Source organism: Bombina bombina, chromosome 4 (genome assembly GCF_027579735.1).
Source record: "Bombina bombina isolate aBomBom1 chromosome 4, aBomBom1.pri, whole genome shotgun sequence".
In the NCBI taxonomy this organism is placed as follows: domain Eukaryota; kingdom Metazoa; phylum Chordata; class Amphibia; order Anura; family Bombinatoridae; genus Bombina; species Bombina bombina.
In genome coordinates, this window is record NC_069502.1 from 686,274,586 (window position 1) to 686,296,056 (window position 21,471).

A 21,471-nucleotide genomic window follows, 5' to 3' on the forward strand; every position below is an offset into this window, starting at 1 on the left:
GTTTCAGTGCAAGTTTTTACTGTTTATGAACGCATGGAGCATATCTTTATATACACTATACAACAGCATTCTAAATAGCGTGCCTACTCAGACAGCATGTCTGCAATAGTAATTTTATGTATACACAGTATATTTGAGACATCTTATCTCTCCTTGTTATCACCAGTTATGGCTAGTTTTAAAATTGTCTGTGCAGTGCACTAAGCACTGTGTAGTATGTAGCAGGATCAGACAAATTGCACCATTTCCTAGCTTGCTTAGATTACAAAATATCACTCACAGCCTCTGTAGAAGATGTGGCGCAAGCACAATTTTATTTATAAAGAAATAGAAACAAAAATACAGAAAACAAACCAATGTAAATAAATAGTATGTATTTCACTGTTGTCTCATTTTCGTGTACAATCTTGATTATCAGACAAGCCAGACATCACTGGGAGTGTGCATTATTTTCTAATGCTGGAATTAGAAATGGCTATAGAAACCATTTCGAATGCACAATGAGTTATGTTTGTGGACCTTTTGAAAGAACAGCAAACACCTTGAAATTACAAAACACTTCTGTTGTGTTACTAAAGAATAACATATGAACCAAGCCTTAAAGGGCCAGTAAACCTACAAAATAATGTTATTATTCTGCACATAGTGCAGAATTATATAACATTAGCTTGGCAACAACTTTTTAAATCAAAAGCTTAAATTGAATTTGCCTGAACTCAGCTCCAGTCCAGACTCTAGTGGGTCTTGTTTTTTAAAAGCGATTCACGGGTGCACTGTTTAGTCACAGCTCGCTCAATTGCGGCATTAAACTGAATGTAGCTCGCACCAGATCTGGTCTGCTGAAGCGCTTTTGAAAAACCGGACCCACTCAGTAGAGCCTGGAGCGCGGAGTTCAGGTAAATTCAATTTTGGATTAAAAAAAATCTCTGAAAGCTTTTGATTGATAAAGTTGCCTCTAAGCTAATGTTATATAATTCTGCAATATGTGCAGAATTATATAACACTATTTTGAAGGTTTACTGTCCCTTTAACATTTTTAAAACACATTAACATAATTTTTACCGCAATTATTTATCAATAGCCAAACTTCACCCACCATTTGCTTTATTTGGAAGAGCCAATCTGGTCTTTACTCCAGAGACAACAAGACAAGCCATGGAAATTATGTTAGTATAATATGCATTGTTTTGCAGTTTTTATCTGATACAGCCAATTAGGGACAGTTCTGTTGCAGAGTTAGCCTTGAGCGGAGGCTGCATTTCAAATTTTGAACACTCAAAATTGCTCTGTTTTCAGAACTAAATTGCATGAGAAGGGGGCAAAATAAGTAATGACATGTATTGTAGAGTTGTTTCATTACGTATAACAAAACATTTTTATATAGAAATCTCAAGGTGTTTACTGTCCCTTTAAGGGACATGCACATATTTGCACCAATGAAGAAGCTGGAACTGTATCTATAGTGTTTGTTTTAAATGTATTTATTTGTGAAAAAAATTAAAGATGAAAACGTTTATTTATACATCATTTATAAGTTATCAAAAAATCTCTGTATTCCCCTCTTAAGTCATATAAGAGATTTACACATAAGTATATATGTTAAAGGCCACATTTGTGAATTTTTTTGAAGAAATCGTTCTTATGATAGATTATATTTATAGAAAAAAAAAATATTACTGCAATATCCCCAAACCTTGTTCATACAAAACGTTCATTGTAGTATTTTTAGAACTCTGAATGAATGATGCAGTTTTATATTTTCAAAATCCACAATGTTATTGAAACAACTCATTTGTTTATTTAACTTATAGAAGCTGATGTTTAATTAAGTACAATAATGAATCTACACATCTTGACAACTGTGTCACACTGCATACATTTTCCCTTGCCCTTTCATGTTGTCACTTTCCTGGAGATTCATTAATTTCCTTCATCGAATTTAGAATTTACCTTAACATGATTTCCAAGAACTGCTAATTTACGGTAGAACGGTGTACGTGACACTAATGGCCAGAAGATCGAGCCGATTTGCTGGAACACGCTTCCTAAAGAGAGGAGCAAATTGTGAGGTAAAAAAGATTGCTTTTTGAATGCTTTCTGGCAATGTGAAATCAAAACATTAATGAAAGTCATACGTCTTGATTTTCAAGTATTAATGACTCGACATAACAGCTGATTTCAGAATAGCAATAACTACAAACCCTGAAGATTTAGAGTAAAATGTTTACTAGTTTTTGAGTTATTTACAGGGTTTACCTTATTTGGTAAATGGAGCTGTATTTACATAAAAATTTGTGTTCAGATACCTTAAAATTGTTGTACTCTTGCACATGCACAGTGATTGGATTTAGAATGTTATTAGGGATGAAGGGATTACCTCAGAAATTCTCGGACTTTTGTACATCTGAAATAAACAAAACAGTTATTATTATTATTAGTCAGATTTTTTAAAAGTATTGCAGTAACCAGTTTGCATGTCTGCAGTGTCTGGATATTGCTACAAACCCTTTCAAAACCATTTTGCAACTTTAGAAAATGAAGTCAGATCCATACAGTGGCGACTCTAGGAACAATATACAGGGGGGGCACATAAGATACCAGAGGCAAAACTGGGGGGGGCACTAATATATATATATATATATATATATATATATATATATATATATATATACACATACACAGTTAAACACAAACACATTATGCATACACAAACACATTATGCATACACAAACACATTATGCATACACATACACATTATACATACACATACACACACATTATACATACACACACACACACACACATTATACATACACACACATTATACATACACAAACACACATTATACATACACATACACACACACATTATACATACACATTATACATACACATACACACACATTATACATACACAGACACACATTATACATACATACACACACACACACATTATACATACACACATTATACATACACATACACATTATACATACACATATACATACACACATACATACACACACACACAGTATACATACACACACACATTATACACACACACACATTATACATACACACACACATACACATTATACATACACATATACATACATACACACATACATACACACACACACACACACATTATACATACACACACACACATTATACATACACACACATTATACATACACACACACACATTATACATACACATTATACATACACACACCATTATACATACACATACACATTATACATACACATATACATACATACACACATACATACACATTATACATACACACACACATTATACATACACACATTATACATACACACACACATTATACATACACACACACACATTATACATACACATACACATTATACATACACACATTATACATACACACACACATTATACATACACATTATACATACATACACACATTATACATACACACATTATACATACACACATTATACATACACACACACATTATACATACACATTATACATACATACACACATTATACATACACACACACATTATACATACACATTATACATACATATACACATACATACACACACACATTATACATACACACACACATTATACATACACACACACACACACATTATACATACACACACACACATTATACATACACACACACACACATTATACATACTCACACACACATTATACATACACACACACACATTATACATACACACACACACATTATACATACACACACACACATTATACATACACACATACACACACACACACATTATACATACACACACACATTATACATACACATTATACATACACGTACACATTATACATACACATATACATACACACATACATACACACACACACAGTATACATATACACACACACATTATACACACACACACATTATACATACACATATACATACATACACACATACATACACACACATTATACATACACACACACACATTATACATACACACACATTATACATACACATTATACATACACACACCATTATACATACACATACACATTATACATATACATATACATACATACACATTATACATACACGCACACATTATACATACACACACACATTATACATACACACACATTATACATACACACACATTATACATACACACACACACATTATACATACACATACACATTATACATACATACACACATTATACATACACACACACACATTATACATACACATTATACATACATACACACATTATACATACATACACACATTATACATACACACACATTATACATACACACACACACATTATACCTACATACACATTATACATACACACACATTATACATACACACACACATTATACATACACACACACACATTATACATACACACACATTATACATACATACACACACATTATACATACACACACACACATTATACATACACATATACACACATATACTGACAACAAAACAATTACAACAGTCCATATTTTTTCATAAGAAGATAAAACACAGATACAAATGGAAAAGGAAAGCAAGTATATTATATATTCTATTTTGCAAATAAACACCACTATATAAACAAGTTAAAAAAAGTGACATAAAAAAGTTTAATATAACAAACTGTGGACAGACATGGTTATGCAAGGCTTATACACAATAGTAGTCTCTTTTGCTAAAACAGTGATGTATTTACTAGACACATTTTTGTGTAATAAAGTACAATGAATTTCCCTTTCTACTAGAATGTGCCTTTTATTTAAAGGGTAATTATGATACTGGGGTCCTGCAAGGCAGTCCTGAGCCCTGCTTTGGATCACTGCATCCTGTTCACTACAGGGACACAAAAAAGGAACCAGGGTCACTTTGGATCTTGGATTTACTTATTTATGTGCATCTTGTTATGGGTTGATCATTCACTACAGAAAGTATTTCACTTTGCTAGAGGATTGTACAAACACGTGGATACTGGATATGTATTATTTACATGTGATCTCTATCTCTGTAGTGCTAAAACGCAAGGGATGATATAGAGTTGGACCCTGCTAACTTCATAGGGTGGAGAAGTTTTTTCTTATCTCAGGGACGCACGGATTTGCAAAGTGTGAAATATTAAGACAATGGCTTAAAGGAATAAATTAATCAGCAGCACTGTTGAGCTTCTGCTGCTTTTGGTCAGGTTATAGCAGATACATTTTTAGCAGCTGAAAAAAAAGTTGCATATTCCTATCATTAGACTGACTGAGCTGTGGCACTAAAGGAAAAACTGACAAGTTAAATGCACTTGCAATATTTGCACCTGTCTAATGGGTACTGGTAATAGGAGTATATCACAAAGGTGCTGAAATATTCCCATCTCTGCACCAAATCTGCACATGGAACGTAGATACAGTAAGATATACAGTGCACTGACTTCTGTATCTCACGGTAATATAAAGACAGACAGATATACATCACCCGGCCACGCTTATATACACTGATGAACTAAAGAGTGTGTAAGCCCAGGCCATTAGCCGTGTTCTGCTAAATAACCCCGTTGTGTGACTTATCCCCAGATCATTTTCTTGCTGCCTACTGGTCCTGCTCAGCTCCTTCCCGCGCTCTCTAGCTGAGCTCATGTCCTGACCTGCACCACAGCGCCTGGTGGCTCCTCCCTCTTCCTCTCGAGGGTCCGGTCATGTTCCTTGTGTTGTGTAGGAACGTGACCGGCTATGCTTGTAAATAGCAGTAAGCATGGAGTATATTGGAGCCAAGTGGTGCTGCGGAGCGTGTAGATGTGAGGGGGTTCTTCAAACTGAGCACAGGGAGGCGCATATTATGTATTACTACTCACTCATCATTTATTATCAAAATAAAAAAACACTGGCCGTTCACAAACTTTACACAAGCACCGGGGCTGGAGGGGCAGACAGGGGGGCAAATGATAATCAAGGGGGGGGCAACTGCCCCCCCCTTGCCCCCCCCTGTAGCGACGCCACTGGATCCATAGCCTCAATCACTTCTCTTGAAATTTGTTAAAAACTGGTGCTTATTGCATCTGTAAAATACTGCACAGTTAAATGAATGTATTAATGCATGTTATTATTGCACTATTGCTTGCAAATCATTGTGTTATCACACAGATAAATTAAACTTCACAGCAGCTAGCTAACCACATCTAGTGTGTCAATGGCAATTAATAGGTACATAGCCACTAATTATTAGATAGCTCCCAGTAGTGCATTGTTGCTCCTCAGACTAACTAGGTCAGTTTTTCAAAGTATAACAAGGGAATAAAGTACATTTAATAATATATGTAAGATTACATTTCTCTTAAAATGAATTTATAAGGTAAGAATAAATTTAGTTTCTTTCATGAGCTAGTGACGTATGGGCTATACATTCCTACGTTTCCCAAACCTCAAAATGCCTATAAATACACCTCCCACCGCACACATACTTCAGTTTTACAAACTTTGCCTCCTATGGAGGTGGTGAAGTAAGTTTGTGCTTGATTTTTATGATTTCTTCTATGATAAGCTCTTCTAAGCATTCTGAAGCCCAATTCATCTCAGAGTACAGTATTTGTCAGAGGGATGTGAAGAGAGTATTGCCTGTTGATTTTTATGGTTTCACTCATAGGAAATCTTTTCAATGGTTCTCTTTTATCGGTCGTAGGGATTCATCTCCTACCTCCCTTTTCAGATCGATATACTCTCATATTCCATTACCTCTTCTGATTCTGTTTCAGTACTGGTTTGGCTGTCTGCTATATGTGGATGGGTGTCTTTGGTAAGTATGTGTCATTATTTAAGACACTCAGCTATGTTTGGCGCTTTTGTATTAATATAAAATTTTAAATATATGTATTTACTTATATTTGCCATGAGTCAGGTCTATGTGTATTTCCCTTTGCAGTCTAACAGTTTCAGTATGAGAATCATGTTTTAGGAAGTTATTTTCTTACCTGGGGTTTAGTATTATTTTTTTGGTTAAATTACCCCACTTCCTTTATGCTCCCTGCTCTCTTTATATTCTAGAGGGCTATTCTGTTGCTTTTCTGCTTATTTAGCATATGCATTTTTTCCCCATTCCTGAAACTGCTATATGAGGAAATTGGATATTTTTTTTAAATGTTATTTTTTCTTTTACATTTTGCAAGATTTCTCAGTCTGATCCTGTCTCAGAAGCTACTGTAGGAACCATGCTGCCTAAACACAGTTCTACCAAAGCTAAATGTATCTGTTGTAAGCAAGCTGAGATTATATCTCCGGCTATTTTATGTAACAGTTGTCATGATAAGCTTTTGCATGCCAATAATGTTTCTTTTAGTACTGTTACAACGTCTGTTGTTCCCTCAACATCTAATGTACATGATATCTGTGTTGATATGAAAAATAATATTGCTGATGCAATACAGAAGGCTATGTCTGCTATTCCACCTTCTAATAAACGTAAAAGGTCTCATAAAACTGATAAAATTTGTGATGACCGACAACATACATAAATATCCTTCTCTGAAGAGGATCTCTCTGGTTCAGAAGATCCTACTACAGACATTGAAATTGATAAATCCTCTTATCTTTTTAACCCCTTAATGACCACAGCACTTTTCCATTTTCTGTCCGTTTGGGACCAAGGCTATTTTTACATTTTTGCGGTGTTTGTGTTTAGCTGTAATTTTCATCTTACTCATTTACTGTACCCACACATATTATATACCGTTTTTCTCGCCATTAAATGGACTTTCTAAAGATACCATTATTTTCATCATATCTTATAATTTACTATAAAAAAAATTATAAAATATGAGGAAAAAATTGAAAAAAACACACTTTTTCTAACTTTGACCCCCAAAATCTGTTACACATCTACAACCACCAAAAAACACCCATGCTAAATAGTTTCTAAATTTTGTCCTGAGTTTAGAAATACCCAATGTTTACATCTTCTTTGCTTTTTTTGTAAGTTATAGGGCCATAAATACAAGTTGCACTTTGCTATTTCCAAACCATTATTTTTCAAAATTAGCGCTAGTTACATTAGAACACTAATATCTTTCAGGAATCTCTGAATATCCATTGACATGTATATAATTTTTTTTAGTAGACATCCCAAAGTATTGATCTAGGCCCATTTTGGTATATTTCATGCCACCATTTCACCGCCAAATGCGATTAAATACAAAAAATCGTTCACTTTTTTACAAATTTTTTCACAAACTTTTGGTTTCTCACTGAAATTATTTACAAACAGCTTGTGCAATTATGGCTTAAATGGTTGTAAATTCTTCTCTGGGATCCCCTTTGTTCAGAAATAGCAGACATATATGGCTTTGGCGTTGCTTTTTAGTAATTAGAAGGCTGCTAAATGCCACTGCGCACTACACGTATATTATGCCCAGCAGTAAAGGGGTTAATTATGGAGCATGTAGGGAGCTTCTAGGGTTAATTTTAGATTTAGTGTAGTGTAGTAGACAACCCCAAGTATTGATCTAGGCCCATTTTGGTATATTTCATGCCACCATTTCACCGCCAAACGCGATCAAATTAAAAAAAACATTAAATTTTTCACAATTTTAGGTTTCTCACTGAAATCATTTACAAACAGCTTGTGCAATTATGGCACAAATGGTTGTAAATGCTTCTCTGGGATCCCCTTTGTTCAGAAATAGCAGACATATATGGCTTTGGCGTTGCTTTTTGGTAATTAGAAGGCCGCCAAATACCGCTGCATTTCACACGTGTATTATGGCTAGCAGTGAAGGGGTTAATTATGTAGCTTGTAGGGAGCTTGCAGGGTTAATTTTAGCTTTAGTGTAGAGCTCAGCCTCCCACCTGAAACATGAGACCCCCTGATCTCTCCCAAACAGCTCTCTTCCCTCCCCCACCCCCCAATTGTCCCCGCCATCTTAAGTACTGGCAGAAACTCTGCCAGTACTAAAATAAAAGCTATATTTGGGTTTTTTTTTAATTTTTTTTAGCATATTTACATATGCTGCTGTGTAGGATCCCCCCTTAGCCCCCAGCCTTACTGATCCCCCACCAAAGAGCTCTCTAACCCTCCCCCTCTGCCTTAATGGGCGCCATCTTGGGTACTGGCAGCTGTCTGCCAGTACCCAGTTTAGTGAATAATGTGCCTTTTTTTTTAAATAAAAACCCTTTTCTGCAGTGTAGCTTCCCCCCCCCCCCCCCAAGATCAACCCCCCACCCCTTCCACATCTTTTAGCTGTTATTTACAGCTTTCAAAAAGTTAATTCAAGTACTTGATTTTTCTGTAGTGTAGCGGTTCCCTCCCGCTCCCGCCCCGTGCACGCGCCCGCCCGCCGCCCCCCGTGCACGCGCGCGCTCCCGTGCGCGCTCCCGCCCCTCCCGCCCCGATCCCGCCCCCCTCCACTCCACTGGGCACATCGATGGCCGCCCACCCGCCTCCCAGACTTGCTCCCACCCACCAACGATACCGGCCACCGATGTCCGGTGCAGAGAGGGCCACAGAGTGGCTCTCTCTGCATCGGATGGCCAAGGGGGGTTATTGCAGGATGCCTCCATATCGAGGCATCACTGCAATAACCGGAAAGCAGCTGGAAGCGAGCAGGATCGCTTCCAGCTGCTTTCCACACCGAGGACGTGCAGGGTACGTTCTCAGGCATTAACTGCCTTTTTTTTGAGGACGTACCCTGCACGTCCTCGGTCGTTAAGGGGTTAAGATTGAATATATTTGGTCTTTGTTAAAAGAAGTATTAGTTACTTTGGGTATTGAGGAGTCTGATCCTCTTGATATCAAATCCAGTAAGCGTTTAAATTCTGTTTTTAAACCTCCTGTGATTACTACTGACTCAGGGTTTTCCTGTTCCAGATGCGGTTTCTGATGTGTCACCAGAAACACAAGTTATGGAACAGCGGTCTAAAGATCGCTGCTTCATAACCTGTCCGCCTGCTCTGAGGAGGCGGACAGACAACGCCACAATTCAACCCAATCGAATACAATCGGGTTAATTGACACCCCCCTGCTAGCGGCGGATTGGCCACGAATTAGCATGGGGCAGCGTTGCACAAGCAGTTCACAAGAGCTGCTGGTCTTTAGCTATTCTAGCTAGAAGAGCTTTATGGCTTAAATCATGGAATGCTGACATGGTATCTAAATCTAGATTACTATCTCCATCTTTCCAGGGTAATAGTTTATTTGGTTCTCAGTTGGATTCTATTATTTCCACTATCACTGGGGGGAAGGGAGTTTTTTGCCCCAAGATAAAAAGTCTAAGGGTAAATCTAAAGCTTCTAATCGGTTTCGTTCCTTTTGTCAGAATAGAGAACAAAAAAACACTCCTTCCCCTAAGGACTCTGGAAGCCATCTTTAAGTTGGAAGAAATCCAAGCCTTATAAAAAGCCAAAGCCAGCCCCCAAGACTGCATGAAGGTGCGGCCCTCAATCCAGTTCAACTGTTGGGGGGCAGATTGAAATTATTTCAAAGCATTTGGGCAGATTCCGTTCAGAATCAGTGGATTCAGAGCATTGTCTCTCAAGGGTATCGAATAGGTTTCAGAATAAGACCTCCTGTGAGAAGATTCTTGCTCTCTGTTGTTCCAACAAATCCTGTGAAAGCTCAGGCTAATTTGTCGCTCTTCCATTTGGCCTAGCAACAGCTCCAAGCATCTTTTCGAAGGATCTCGGTGCCCTTCTATCTGTAATCAGAGAGCAGGGTATTGCAGTGTTTCCTTATTTGGACGATATCTTGGTACTAGCTCGATCTTTTCATTTAGCAGAATCTTACACAAATCAACTAGTGTTGTTTCTTCAAAGACATGGTTGGAGGATCAATTTACCAAAGAGTTTCTTGATTCCTCAGACCTTTTTAGGTTTCCAGATAGATTCAGTGTCCATGACTCTGTCTTTAACAGACAAGAGACAAATGAATTTGGTTTCAGCCTATCGAAACCTTCAGTCTCGATCATTCCCTTCAGTGGCTATGCGCATGGAAGTTTTAGGTCTCATGACTGCAGCATCGGACGCGATCCCCTTTGCTCGTTTTCATATGAGACCTCTGCAGCTTTGCATGCTGATTCAATGGTGCAGGGATTATACTCGGATATCACAATTGATATACTTAAATCCCAACATTCAACTCTCTCTGTCCTGGTGGTTGGTCCATCATCGGTTTATTCAAGGGGCCTCTTTTGTTCGTTCTTCCTCGACTGTGATCTCAACAGATGCAAGTCTTACAGGTTGGGGAGCTGTCTGGGGGTCTCTGACAACACAAGGGGTTTGAAAACCTCAAGAGGCGAGGTTACCAATCAATATTTTAGAACATCATGGTATCTTCAGAGCTTTTAAGGCTTGGCCTCTATTAAAGAAATAACTTTTCATTCACTTTCAGGGAGACAATATCACAACTGTGGCATATATCAATCATCAGGGAGGGACTCGCAGTCCTTTAGCAATGAAAGAAGTATCACAGATACTTTCTTGGGCGGAATCCAACTCTTGTCTAATATCTGCGATTCATATCCCAGGTGTAGACAATTAGGAAGCGTATTATCTCAGCCGTCAGACTTTGCATCCGGGGGAGTGGGCTCTCCATCAAGATGTGTTTTTTCAGATTGTACAGATGTGGGGTATTCCAGAAATAGATCTGATGGCTTCCCATCTAAACAGGAAACTTCCCAGATACCTTTCCAGGTCCACGGATTCTCAGGCAGAGATGGTGGATGCGTTAGCAGTTCCTTGGTCTTACCAACTTGCTTATATTTTTCCTCTTCTAGTTCTTCTTCCAAGGGTGATCTCCAAGATCATAATGGAACAATCCCATGTGTTTCTGATTGCACCAGCATGGCCTCACAGGTTTTGGTATGCAGATCTTGTCCGAATGTCCAGTTGCCAACCTTGGTCACTTCCTCTAAGGCCAGACCTTCTGTCTCAAGGGCCGTTTTTCCATCAGGATCTCAAATCACTAAATTTGAAGGTATGGAAATTGAACGTTTAGTGCTTAGTCATAGAGGTTTCTCTGACTCAGTGATCAATACTATGTTGCAGGCTCGTAAGTCTGTTTCTAGGAAGATTTATTATCGGGTTTGGAAAACCTATATTTCATGGTGTTCTTCTCATAAATTCTCTTGGCATTCTTTTAGAATTCCTAGAATCTTACAGTTTCTTCAGGACTGTCACACTCTTCAAGGGAGCAGGTTCAGGAAGCTGTTGTGCAGAGGTGTCAGGTTCTGGGGTTAAAGCTGTGTTTTGTCTGCGTAAGTCTTTCTTTTTTGGCATAATTAAACAGGTACAAGGTTTTTAGGAAATAAAGTGAAGGTTTTATTGATAGGTTAATTAGCAATGTAGAGTGATGTAAACTAGATAAAAGGCAAAGTCTCTGTGTATACAAGAATACAAAGTAACTTGGTTTAGACAGTCATAAAGTCAAAAATGTAAATAAACTGTAGACAAGAAACTTGGCAATAGCAAGCAGGATACGTAGATATGCTGTAGACAAAAACTTGGCAATAACAGGTAGGATATGAAGAGATGCTGTAGGCTGTAAACTGGAACTCTGTAGTAACAGGCGGGAATGTAGACCTTTGTAATAACAGGCAGGATACTTGCATAGGCTGTAGACTGGTAACTTTGTAGTAACAGGCAGGAATGCAGATCTTTGTAATAACAGGCAGGATACTTGCATAGGCTGTAGACTGGTAACTTTGTAGTAACAGGCAGGAATGCAGATCTTTGTAATAACAGGCAGGATACTTGCATAGGCTGTAGACTGGAATTCTGAGGCAGGCCTTATGAAATATCAGAGAATTAGACAAGTCAATTGCCAGGAAATCAGTCCATACATGAAACACAGTGCGAAGGGAAATCCAGAAGAGTAGTCTCAAAATGAAGCAGTAATCAGGCACCAGGAAATCCAACAAAGCTGAATTCAAACAGAAATCTGAAGCAGAGGCAACACTCAATGTCAAGGCCCAGAACTGAAAGCAAACCTGCCTAATATAGCAGGCTGCTGATTATATGATTTGTTACAGCTGGTAGGCAGGTGGAGCTAGAGAGCCAAAGTTGCAGCAAACAGAAAACCAATATTCTCAGCCTATGATCAAGCCATCTAGTGGCGAAGAGGTAAGTCAGCAGGCTGTGGAAAGAACAGCAGCAGAAATAGAAACAGGTCCCAGGTTCAATTCTAAGCTGGGTCATGACAAGGACGGTTTGGATAAAGGTTTGTATGCAAGTACAAATCTCTGCTCTTTCTGTTTTATTTCATAGAAAGATTGCTAAACTTCATGATATTCACTGTTTTGTTTAGGCTTTGGTCCATATCAAGCCTGTTAAGTCTATTTCTCTTCCATGGAGTCTTAATTTGGTTATGAAGGTTTTGCAGGCTCCTCCTTTTGAGCCTATGCATTCTTTGGGTATTAAACTACTTTCTAGGAAAGTATTGTTCCTTTTGGCTATCTCTTCTGCTAGAAGAGTTTCTGAATTGTCTGCTCTCTTGTCTGAGTCCCCTTTTTCTGATTTTCCATCAGGATAAAACTGTTTTGCAGACTTCGTTTAAATTTCTTCCTAAGGTTGTGAATTCTAACAACATTAGTAGAGAAATTGTTGTTCCTTCTTTGTGTCTGAATCCTAAGAATTCGCTTGAAAAATCGTTACACTCTTTGGATGTGGTGAGGGCTTTGAAATACTATGTTGAGGCTACTAAGGATTTCAGGAAGACTTCTAGTCTATTTGTTGTCTTTTCTGGTTCTAGGAAAGGTCAGAAAGCTTCTGCCATTTCTTTGGCATCTTGGTTAAAGCTTTTGATTCACAAGGCTTATTTGGAGGCAGGACAGTCTCCGCCTCATATAATTACAGCTCATTTTACTAGATCAGTTGCCACTTCTTGAGCTTTGAAGAATGAAGCTTCAGTTGATCATATTTGCAAAGCAGCAACTTAGTCTTCTTTGCATACATTTACAACATTTGACAATTTCTATGTATTTGCTTCTTCTGAAGCAGTCTTTGGTAGAAAAGTTCTTCAGACAGCTGTCTCAGTTTGATTCTTCTGTTTTTAAGAACTTATATTTTGGATTTAATTTCTCAGCGGAAATAGCTGTTTTTATTTTATCCCTCCCTCTCTAGTGACTCTTATGTGGACTCCCACATCTTGGGTATTTATTCATCCACCTTTAGAAGAATTTATAAGATCTTTAACTGAGATTTTCTCAGATAAATTGTTAAATCAAAAGGCAGATGATATGCTTTTATTTAATGAAAGGATACTAGATTCCTGTCCATATAGTTCCTGAAAGATATAGTATCCTTTAAGGCAATAGAAGTGTGTTTGGATACAACAAAAAAGTACCATCCACCATTAGAATAGTTTCTCAAAGCTTTGCATAAAAGCTGGCATCCTATTAACTTTTGCAAATTAAATAAAAACAAGACCGAGCTTGTACTCTCTAAAATGTATTGAGTAAGTAGCCTCAGGAACAGGGAATAACCTCTGGTGAGTTAGCAGAAGGATATGCCACTTTACAGATCATTAGTTAGGCCTCATCTTGAGTATTGTGTGGAGTTCTAGAGGCCATATCTCCAGAAGGATATAAACAAACTGAAATCTGTGCAAAGAAGGGCTACCAAAATAGTACATGGTCTAAAAATAATTAAACATACCAGGAGAGACTCAATGACCTAAATATGTAAAGCTTAGAGGAGAGAATGGAAAGAGATGTTATGATAGCAACTTTCAAGTATATTCAAGGGCTTAGTAAAGCTAAGACTGTAAGTATTTTTAATAAAAAGATAAATTCAATAACATTGGGTCATGATCTCAAGCTGAAGGGTAATAGATTCAAGAGTAATTTGCAGAAGCACTTCTTTACAGAAAGGGTGATTGATTCATGGAATAAACTTCCACAAGAGGTGGTAATGACAAACATTGCTGGGGACTTTAAGAATGCCTGGGATAAGAATAAGGCTATCCTACAAACTAGATAAGTTTATACTTTTGGGAAATATCGGGCAGACTTGCTGGTCCTCTGGCCTTATCTGCCATCAAAATATATGTTTCTATCACAATCAGTACCAGTTGATTGAAAGATGATTTAGGGTCTTGGACACCTATAATACATGAAATCTCCATAAGCAAGAATTAAGATGTTCAAGTTTAAACCTGTGTCTTGCTCAATCTGAAGTGTTTGTGTCAGAAAATGAAAAAGTCATCCTCAGATGTTATGATCTCTAAAGACGCAGAGCAACCTGAAAAGTAAAATTAGGATACTATTCAGACATAGAAAATGTGTGTATTCTTGGAGGAGGCCTAGCTGCCACAACTACAGAATGTAAAATACAAAAAACCTTTTAAATCCTGGAGCAAAGTATAGAACCCTCCCTTGAATTTAGGAAACAATAGAAATACTTTTAGTTGCAAAAGAAACATTAGAGTGGTTAGAATGCTTAATGTGAGCCATTCAGGAATTGCAGAGCTGAATGTAACTATCCTGCCAAATAAAAGGCAAAATTATAAAGAGTGGATCTACCCTCTAAATGAAAATATGTAATGAAGTGGGGGCAGTTTTAAAATGCTCCATGAAATACATAGACATTCAAAGATAAAAGAAGATCACAAAAGCAACTTTAGTATATATATTTAAATAAACAGTAACATAATCACATTGCGGTACTTTAATGTTAAAATTTGAGCAAATAAGAGATACACAAATACAGAGATATTAGTAGAAATAATAATCAGGTTCCTAAGCTGAAGGACCAATAGAGCAATAAATCAAATATATTGAGTAATAAAAAAATATATGAGGGTGTGGTACACACCAAAGTGTATTCACACCCTTAGGGGGCGCCTCCTATAACTAATCACATAAAACATATGTACCAAAAATATTCATAAAACACAACAATGTATCTAATATAGTGCCTAAAAGGATTATTAGTAACAAGTGTAGATAATTTATACCACAAAAAAATGTCCAATAAATGATGAAAGTGTGAAGTCCCAATCAATAGTGTGTCCAAAGAAAAAACAGTAGGCAGCTCTCGGTCTTAGGATGGTCTTCCTGGTAGAGGGGTAACTGAAAAAAGAGAGAACACAGAGGCGCCAAACATGGCCTAGTACAGCCAGAAATCAGAAATATGAAATCCACACATGTGACAATTGAATACTTACAAACGAGCTGCACCCTTTGGTGCTAGTGGAGCAGACTGGAGCCTCTCAGTGGTCCAGCTCACTGGTACACTTCAGGAGTCAAGCGTGATCCTAGGTAGTGGTTGTTAGCAGATTCAGTTGTAATGGTGAGCTGTCGCCAGAACATTCAGATATGTTCTCAAATCAATAGCGTGCGTTGGCTACTAGTAAACTCCATGTCCTTCCGGATGGCTTTGTATCCCTACAGCCTGTATGCTGTAATACGGTACCTCCCCTTTCTTTAACACCGCTCCAGGTACCCAATGGGAGCCCTCAATGAACGATAAATTAGTTACAACAAATTGCCAGACTGGCTCAGACTGGTAAGTGTAAAAGGGGTTCTTTATTCAAAAAATTAAAAATGCTCCAAAAGACCACAAACAAGTAAGCTGCTACTGCTATGTTAAAAAGTTGAGGCTACAACCTCGGCCCGAGTGACGTCACTGATGCGTTTCGTGTTTTCTCCATAATCATAGTTCGTTTGTGAGTATTCAATTGTCACATGTGTGGATTTCATATTTTTGATTTCTGGCTGTACTAGGCCATGTTTGCCGCCTCTGTGTTCTCTCTTTTTAAATCAAATATATTAATTATCATTGTACAATATAATTTTATGATGTATGGAAAAAAAGGCTTTTCAATAAAAAATAAAAACATACCCCCTGCATGCAGTAATTAATTAAGAAAAAAATAAATTGTGCTAAACTTTCAAGAAGCATTTATTTGCAAGGAAAATCTTAAGGATAGCAGCACAGCCATGCAGAAAATGAATAAAGTGCAGTTTTTGTTTAACAAAAAAAACAAAACATTTCTGTAAGAGGATTTTAAAATCCAAATAAAAGGTCTCCCATAAACTGGTAGACTGTATGAATAAAGTATATAGTGTAAGGTGGTAATGTCTAAATGTCACTGAGTCCCCTGGCTATGATGTTTCTCATGAATAGTGTACCTGCTAATAGCCTGCAGGCTTTGTAAATTCATGTATTTCCTTCATTCCTTACTGTTGGAAAATACAACACCTGGCCACCAGGAAGAGGCAAAGACACCCCTGCCAAAGGCTTAAATTTCCCTCCCAACTCCTCATTACCCCAGTCATTCTTTGCCTTTCGTCACGATAAGATGGAGATTGAACACTTAGTCTTAGCAAAGAGTGGCATTGATACTCTTATTCATGCTCGTAAACCAGTTACTTGGTGTATCTGCCACAAAGGGTGGAGGACCTACTTATTCTGCTGTGAAGAATGTGGTTTTTCCTGGCACAGAGATAAGGTTGCCAGGATCTTATATTTTCTCCAGGATGGACTGGAGAAGGGCCTTTCTGCTAGTTCCCTGAGAGGACAGTTTTGGCCCTGTCGGTTTTATTGCACAAGAGGCTGGCTGAGCTTCCAGACATGCAGTCCTTTGTTAAGGCTCTGATTAGGATCAGGCCTGTGTTTAGATCTGAGACTCCTCATTGGAGCCTAAATCTTGTTGTTCGTATTTTGCGACAAGCTCCGTTTAAGCATCTGCATTGCGTTGACATTAAATTGTTATCTTGGAATGTTCTCTTTTTAATGGCTATTGCCTCTGCGTGCAGAGTTTCTGAGATCTTTGCTTTGCAATGTGAGTTCCCTTATCTGATTTTTCATGCAGATAAGGCAGTTTTATGTACTAAATTAGGTTTTCTTCCTAAGGTTGTGTCAGATCGCAACATCAATCAAGAGATTGTGGTTCCTTCCTTGTGTCCTAATCCTTTTCATCGAAGGAACGCTTACTTCACCATTTGGATGTGGTTCCCACCTTGAAGTTCTTTCTTCAGGCTACTAAGTAAGGGAGTTTAGACAATCTTCCTCTTTGTTGTCTATTCGGGAAGCGTAAGGGGCAGAAGGCTACTTCGCCTTACCTTTCTTTTTGGTTAAGGAGTGTCATCCGCTTAGCTTACAAGACAGTGGGACATCGTCCTCCTGAGAGGATAACGGCTCATTCCACTAGAGCTGTGGCTTCCTCTTGGGCCTTTAAGAACGAGGCCTCTATGGATCAGATTTGTAAGGCGGTTACCTGGTCCTCCTTACCTACTTTTTCTAATTTTTACTAGTTTGATGTTTTTGCTTCGGCTGAAGCAGCTTTCGGGAGAAAAGTTTTGAAGGCTGCGGTGCCCTCAAAATGGGATCCGCCTCTTCCTTTTTGTTCCCTCCCGTTATTCATTCAGTGTCTTCTGGAGCTTTTTCCCAACAGTAAGGAATGAAGCCATGGACTCTCCCTATCTTAGGAAGGAAAACATAATTTCTCTTGTAAGGTGTATCCAGTCCACGGGTTCATCCATTACTTGTGGGATATTCTCTTTCCCAACAGGAAGCTGCAAGAGGACACCCACAGCAGAGCTGTCTATATAGCTCCTCCCCTAACCCCCACCTCCAGTCATTCTCTTGCAGCTCTCGACAAGATAGGAAGTATCAAGAGATATGTGGTGACTTAGTGTAGTTTTACCTTCAATCAAAAGTTTGTTATTTTTAAACGGTACCGGCGTTGTACTGTTTTTCTCTCAGGCAGAAATTAGAAGAAGAATTCTGCCTGGAGGTTGATGATCTTAGCGGTTTGTAACTAAGGTCCATTGCTGTTCTCACACATAACATAACTGAAGAGTATGGGAAAACTTCAGTTGGGGGAACGGTCTGCAGATTTCCTGCTTTGAGGTATGTTCAGTATTTTTATTTCTAGAGAGATGATCAGTTCTAGAAAATACTGACACAGCCTTGTGTAATGGAGGTAAGCCTGATGCAGTGATTTAACAGCGACTGGGATCATGCTTACAAAACAGGGTAATACTCATGTTAATACTCATTTTACTTAGTGACAAAACGTTTACAGGTTTCATAGATAGAACGTTTTTTCTCTGAGGGAGATAAGTCTTTATTTGGGGCCTAGTTTTCCACATGGCTAGTCAGATACTCCTAGGAGTATTTTCTTAAGGCCCCTCTGACATCCAGTACATGGTGGGAGGGGCCTAGTTTTGCTCTCTAGATGCGCAGTTTTATTTCAGACTGAGGCATGTTGATCCTTTAAACACTACACAAAAACGCTATCAGCGGTTTTGTGTAGTGTTTAAAGGATCAACATCACTTTCTAATTTTTTGGATTGCTCCACCCATTTTTCACATTTTTCACATTTGACTTTATCACATTGGATCATATTCATATTGATTTTTAAAGTGTGTTTTAAGCTATTCCCTATTTTTTTCACTTATTTCAATTGGAGTTTGGATCATCTTTTTTAAACCTTTCATATCATCTACAATTGACTAAACTTCACGACACAGTTTTGCAAGTCACGTTGGAGGATACACCCACGGATTCACACGAACTCTCACAGTTAGCCTTTGGACACATTTTTGATATTTTTGATTTTTTCTGGACTTTTTAATGACACTTACCATTATTGTTTTTAGTCTTGTCTTAAGTATACTATACTTATTTTAGGATTGTCCCGTTTTGAACACACTGTATACCTTAACTCTCAGAGAATTTTTTAACTACTTTGTACATCTCAGCTTTTAGATAAGTCAGACATGGATCCATGCATATAATTTTAATTGTTTATGTATAACTTTTACATTAAATTGTGTTATTATATCTAGCCTTTTAAGCTACTTAGCGCTCACTCTCACTTTAACTATTATCTTTTTCCGGTTAGCCTACTAGGAGGCTATATTGTTAGTAAGCGTAAGGCCCTATTTGTAGCGATCGGTCCATTCCCCTTTTCCAGTCTGGAGACCTAACCAGGCTTGGAACAAAGGGAAGCAGGCCAAAAAACCTGCTGCTGCCTCTAAGACAGCATGAAGGAGTAGCCCCCGATCCGGGACCGGATCTAGTAGGGGGCAGACTTTCTCTCTTCGCTCAGGCTTGGGCAAGAGACGTCCAGGATCCCTGGGCATTAGAGATTGTTTCCCAGGGATATTTTCTGGAATTCTAAGGTTTATCTCCAAAGGGGAGATTTGACCTCTCACAACTATCTGCAAACCAGATAAAGAGAGAGGCATTCTTACGTTGCGTTCAAGACCTACTGGTTATGGGAGTGATCCACCCAGTTCCAAGGGAGGAACAGGGGCAGGGTTTCTATTCAAACCTGTTTATAGTTCCCAAAAAAGAGGGAACGTTCAGACCAATCTTGGATCTCAAGATCCTAAACAAATTTCTCAGGGTCCCATCTTTCAAGATGGAGACAATCCGAACCATCCTTCCTATGATCCAGGAGGGTCAATATATGACTACCGTGGACTTAAAGGATGCTTATCTCCACATTCCGATTCACAGAGATCATCATCAGTTCCTCAGGTTTGCCTTCCTAGACAGGCATTACCAGTTTGTGGCTCTTCCCTTCGGATTAGCCACGGCGCCAAGAATCTTTACGAAGGTTCTAGGGTCTCTGCTGGCAGTTCTAAGGCCGCGAGGCATAACGGTGGCTCCTTACCTAGACGACATCCTGATCCAGGCGTCGACTTTTCAAATCGCCAAGTCCCATACGGACATTGTTCTGGCCTTTCTGAGGTCTCACGGGTGGAAGGTGAACAGAGAAAAGAGTTCACTCTCCCCTCTTACAAGAGTTTCCTTCCTAGGAACTCTGATAGATTCAGTAGAAATTAAAAATTTTCTGACAGAGGTCAGGATATCAAAGCTTCTAACTTCTTGCCGTGCTCTTCATTCCACTTATCTGCCGTCTGTGGCTCAGTGTATGGAAATGATCGGCCTGATGGTAGTGGCAATGGACATAGTTCCGTTTGCCCGCCTACATCTCAGACCACTGCAACTTTGCATGCTCAATCAGTGGGATGGGGACTACACAGATTTGTCTCCTCTGTTAATCTGGATCAAGAGACCAGGGATTCTCTTCTCTGGTGGTTATCTCAGGTCCATCTGTCTGTCCAGGGGAATGAGTTTCCGCAGGCCAGAGTGGACTATAGTGACGACAGATGCCAGCCTTCTGGGCTGGGGCGCAGTCTGGAATTCCCTGAAGGCTCAGGGTTCGTGGACTCCGGAGGAGGCTCTCCTTCCGATAAACATTCTGGAGCTAAGAGCGATATTCAATGCTCTTCAGGCTTGGCCTCAGCTAGCTGCGGTCAGATTCATCAGATTTCAGTCGGACAATATCACGACTGTAGCCTATATCAACCATCAGGGGGGAACAATGAGTCCCTTGGCAATGATGGAGGTTTCCAAGATAATTCTTTGGGCAGAGGTTCACTCTTGACATCTCTCAGCTATCCATATCCCAGGAGTAGAGAACTGGGAGGTGGACTTTCTAAGTCGT

At 38.7% G+C, this 21,471-nt stretch overlaps 1 protein-coding gene across 1 annotated transcript in view; it reads left to right on the forward strand.

The window, feature by feature from the left end:
- Positions 1-21,471, forward strand: part of FIG4 (FIG4 phosphoinositide 5-phosphatase) — a 1,077,570-nt gene that overhangs the window by 377,176 nt on the left and 678,923 nt on the right. Inside the window, exon 9 of the mRNA XM_053710848.1 lies at positions 1,969-2,069. Within this exon, the coding sequence (XP_053566823.1) occupies positions 1,969-2,069 (101 nt within the window). The remainder of the gene's footprint in view (positions 1-1,968; positions 2,070-21,471) is intronic.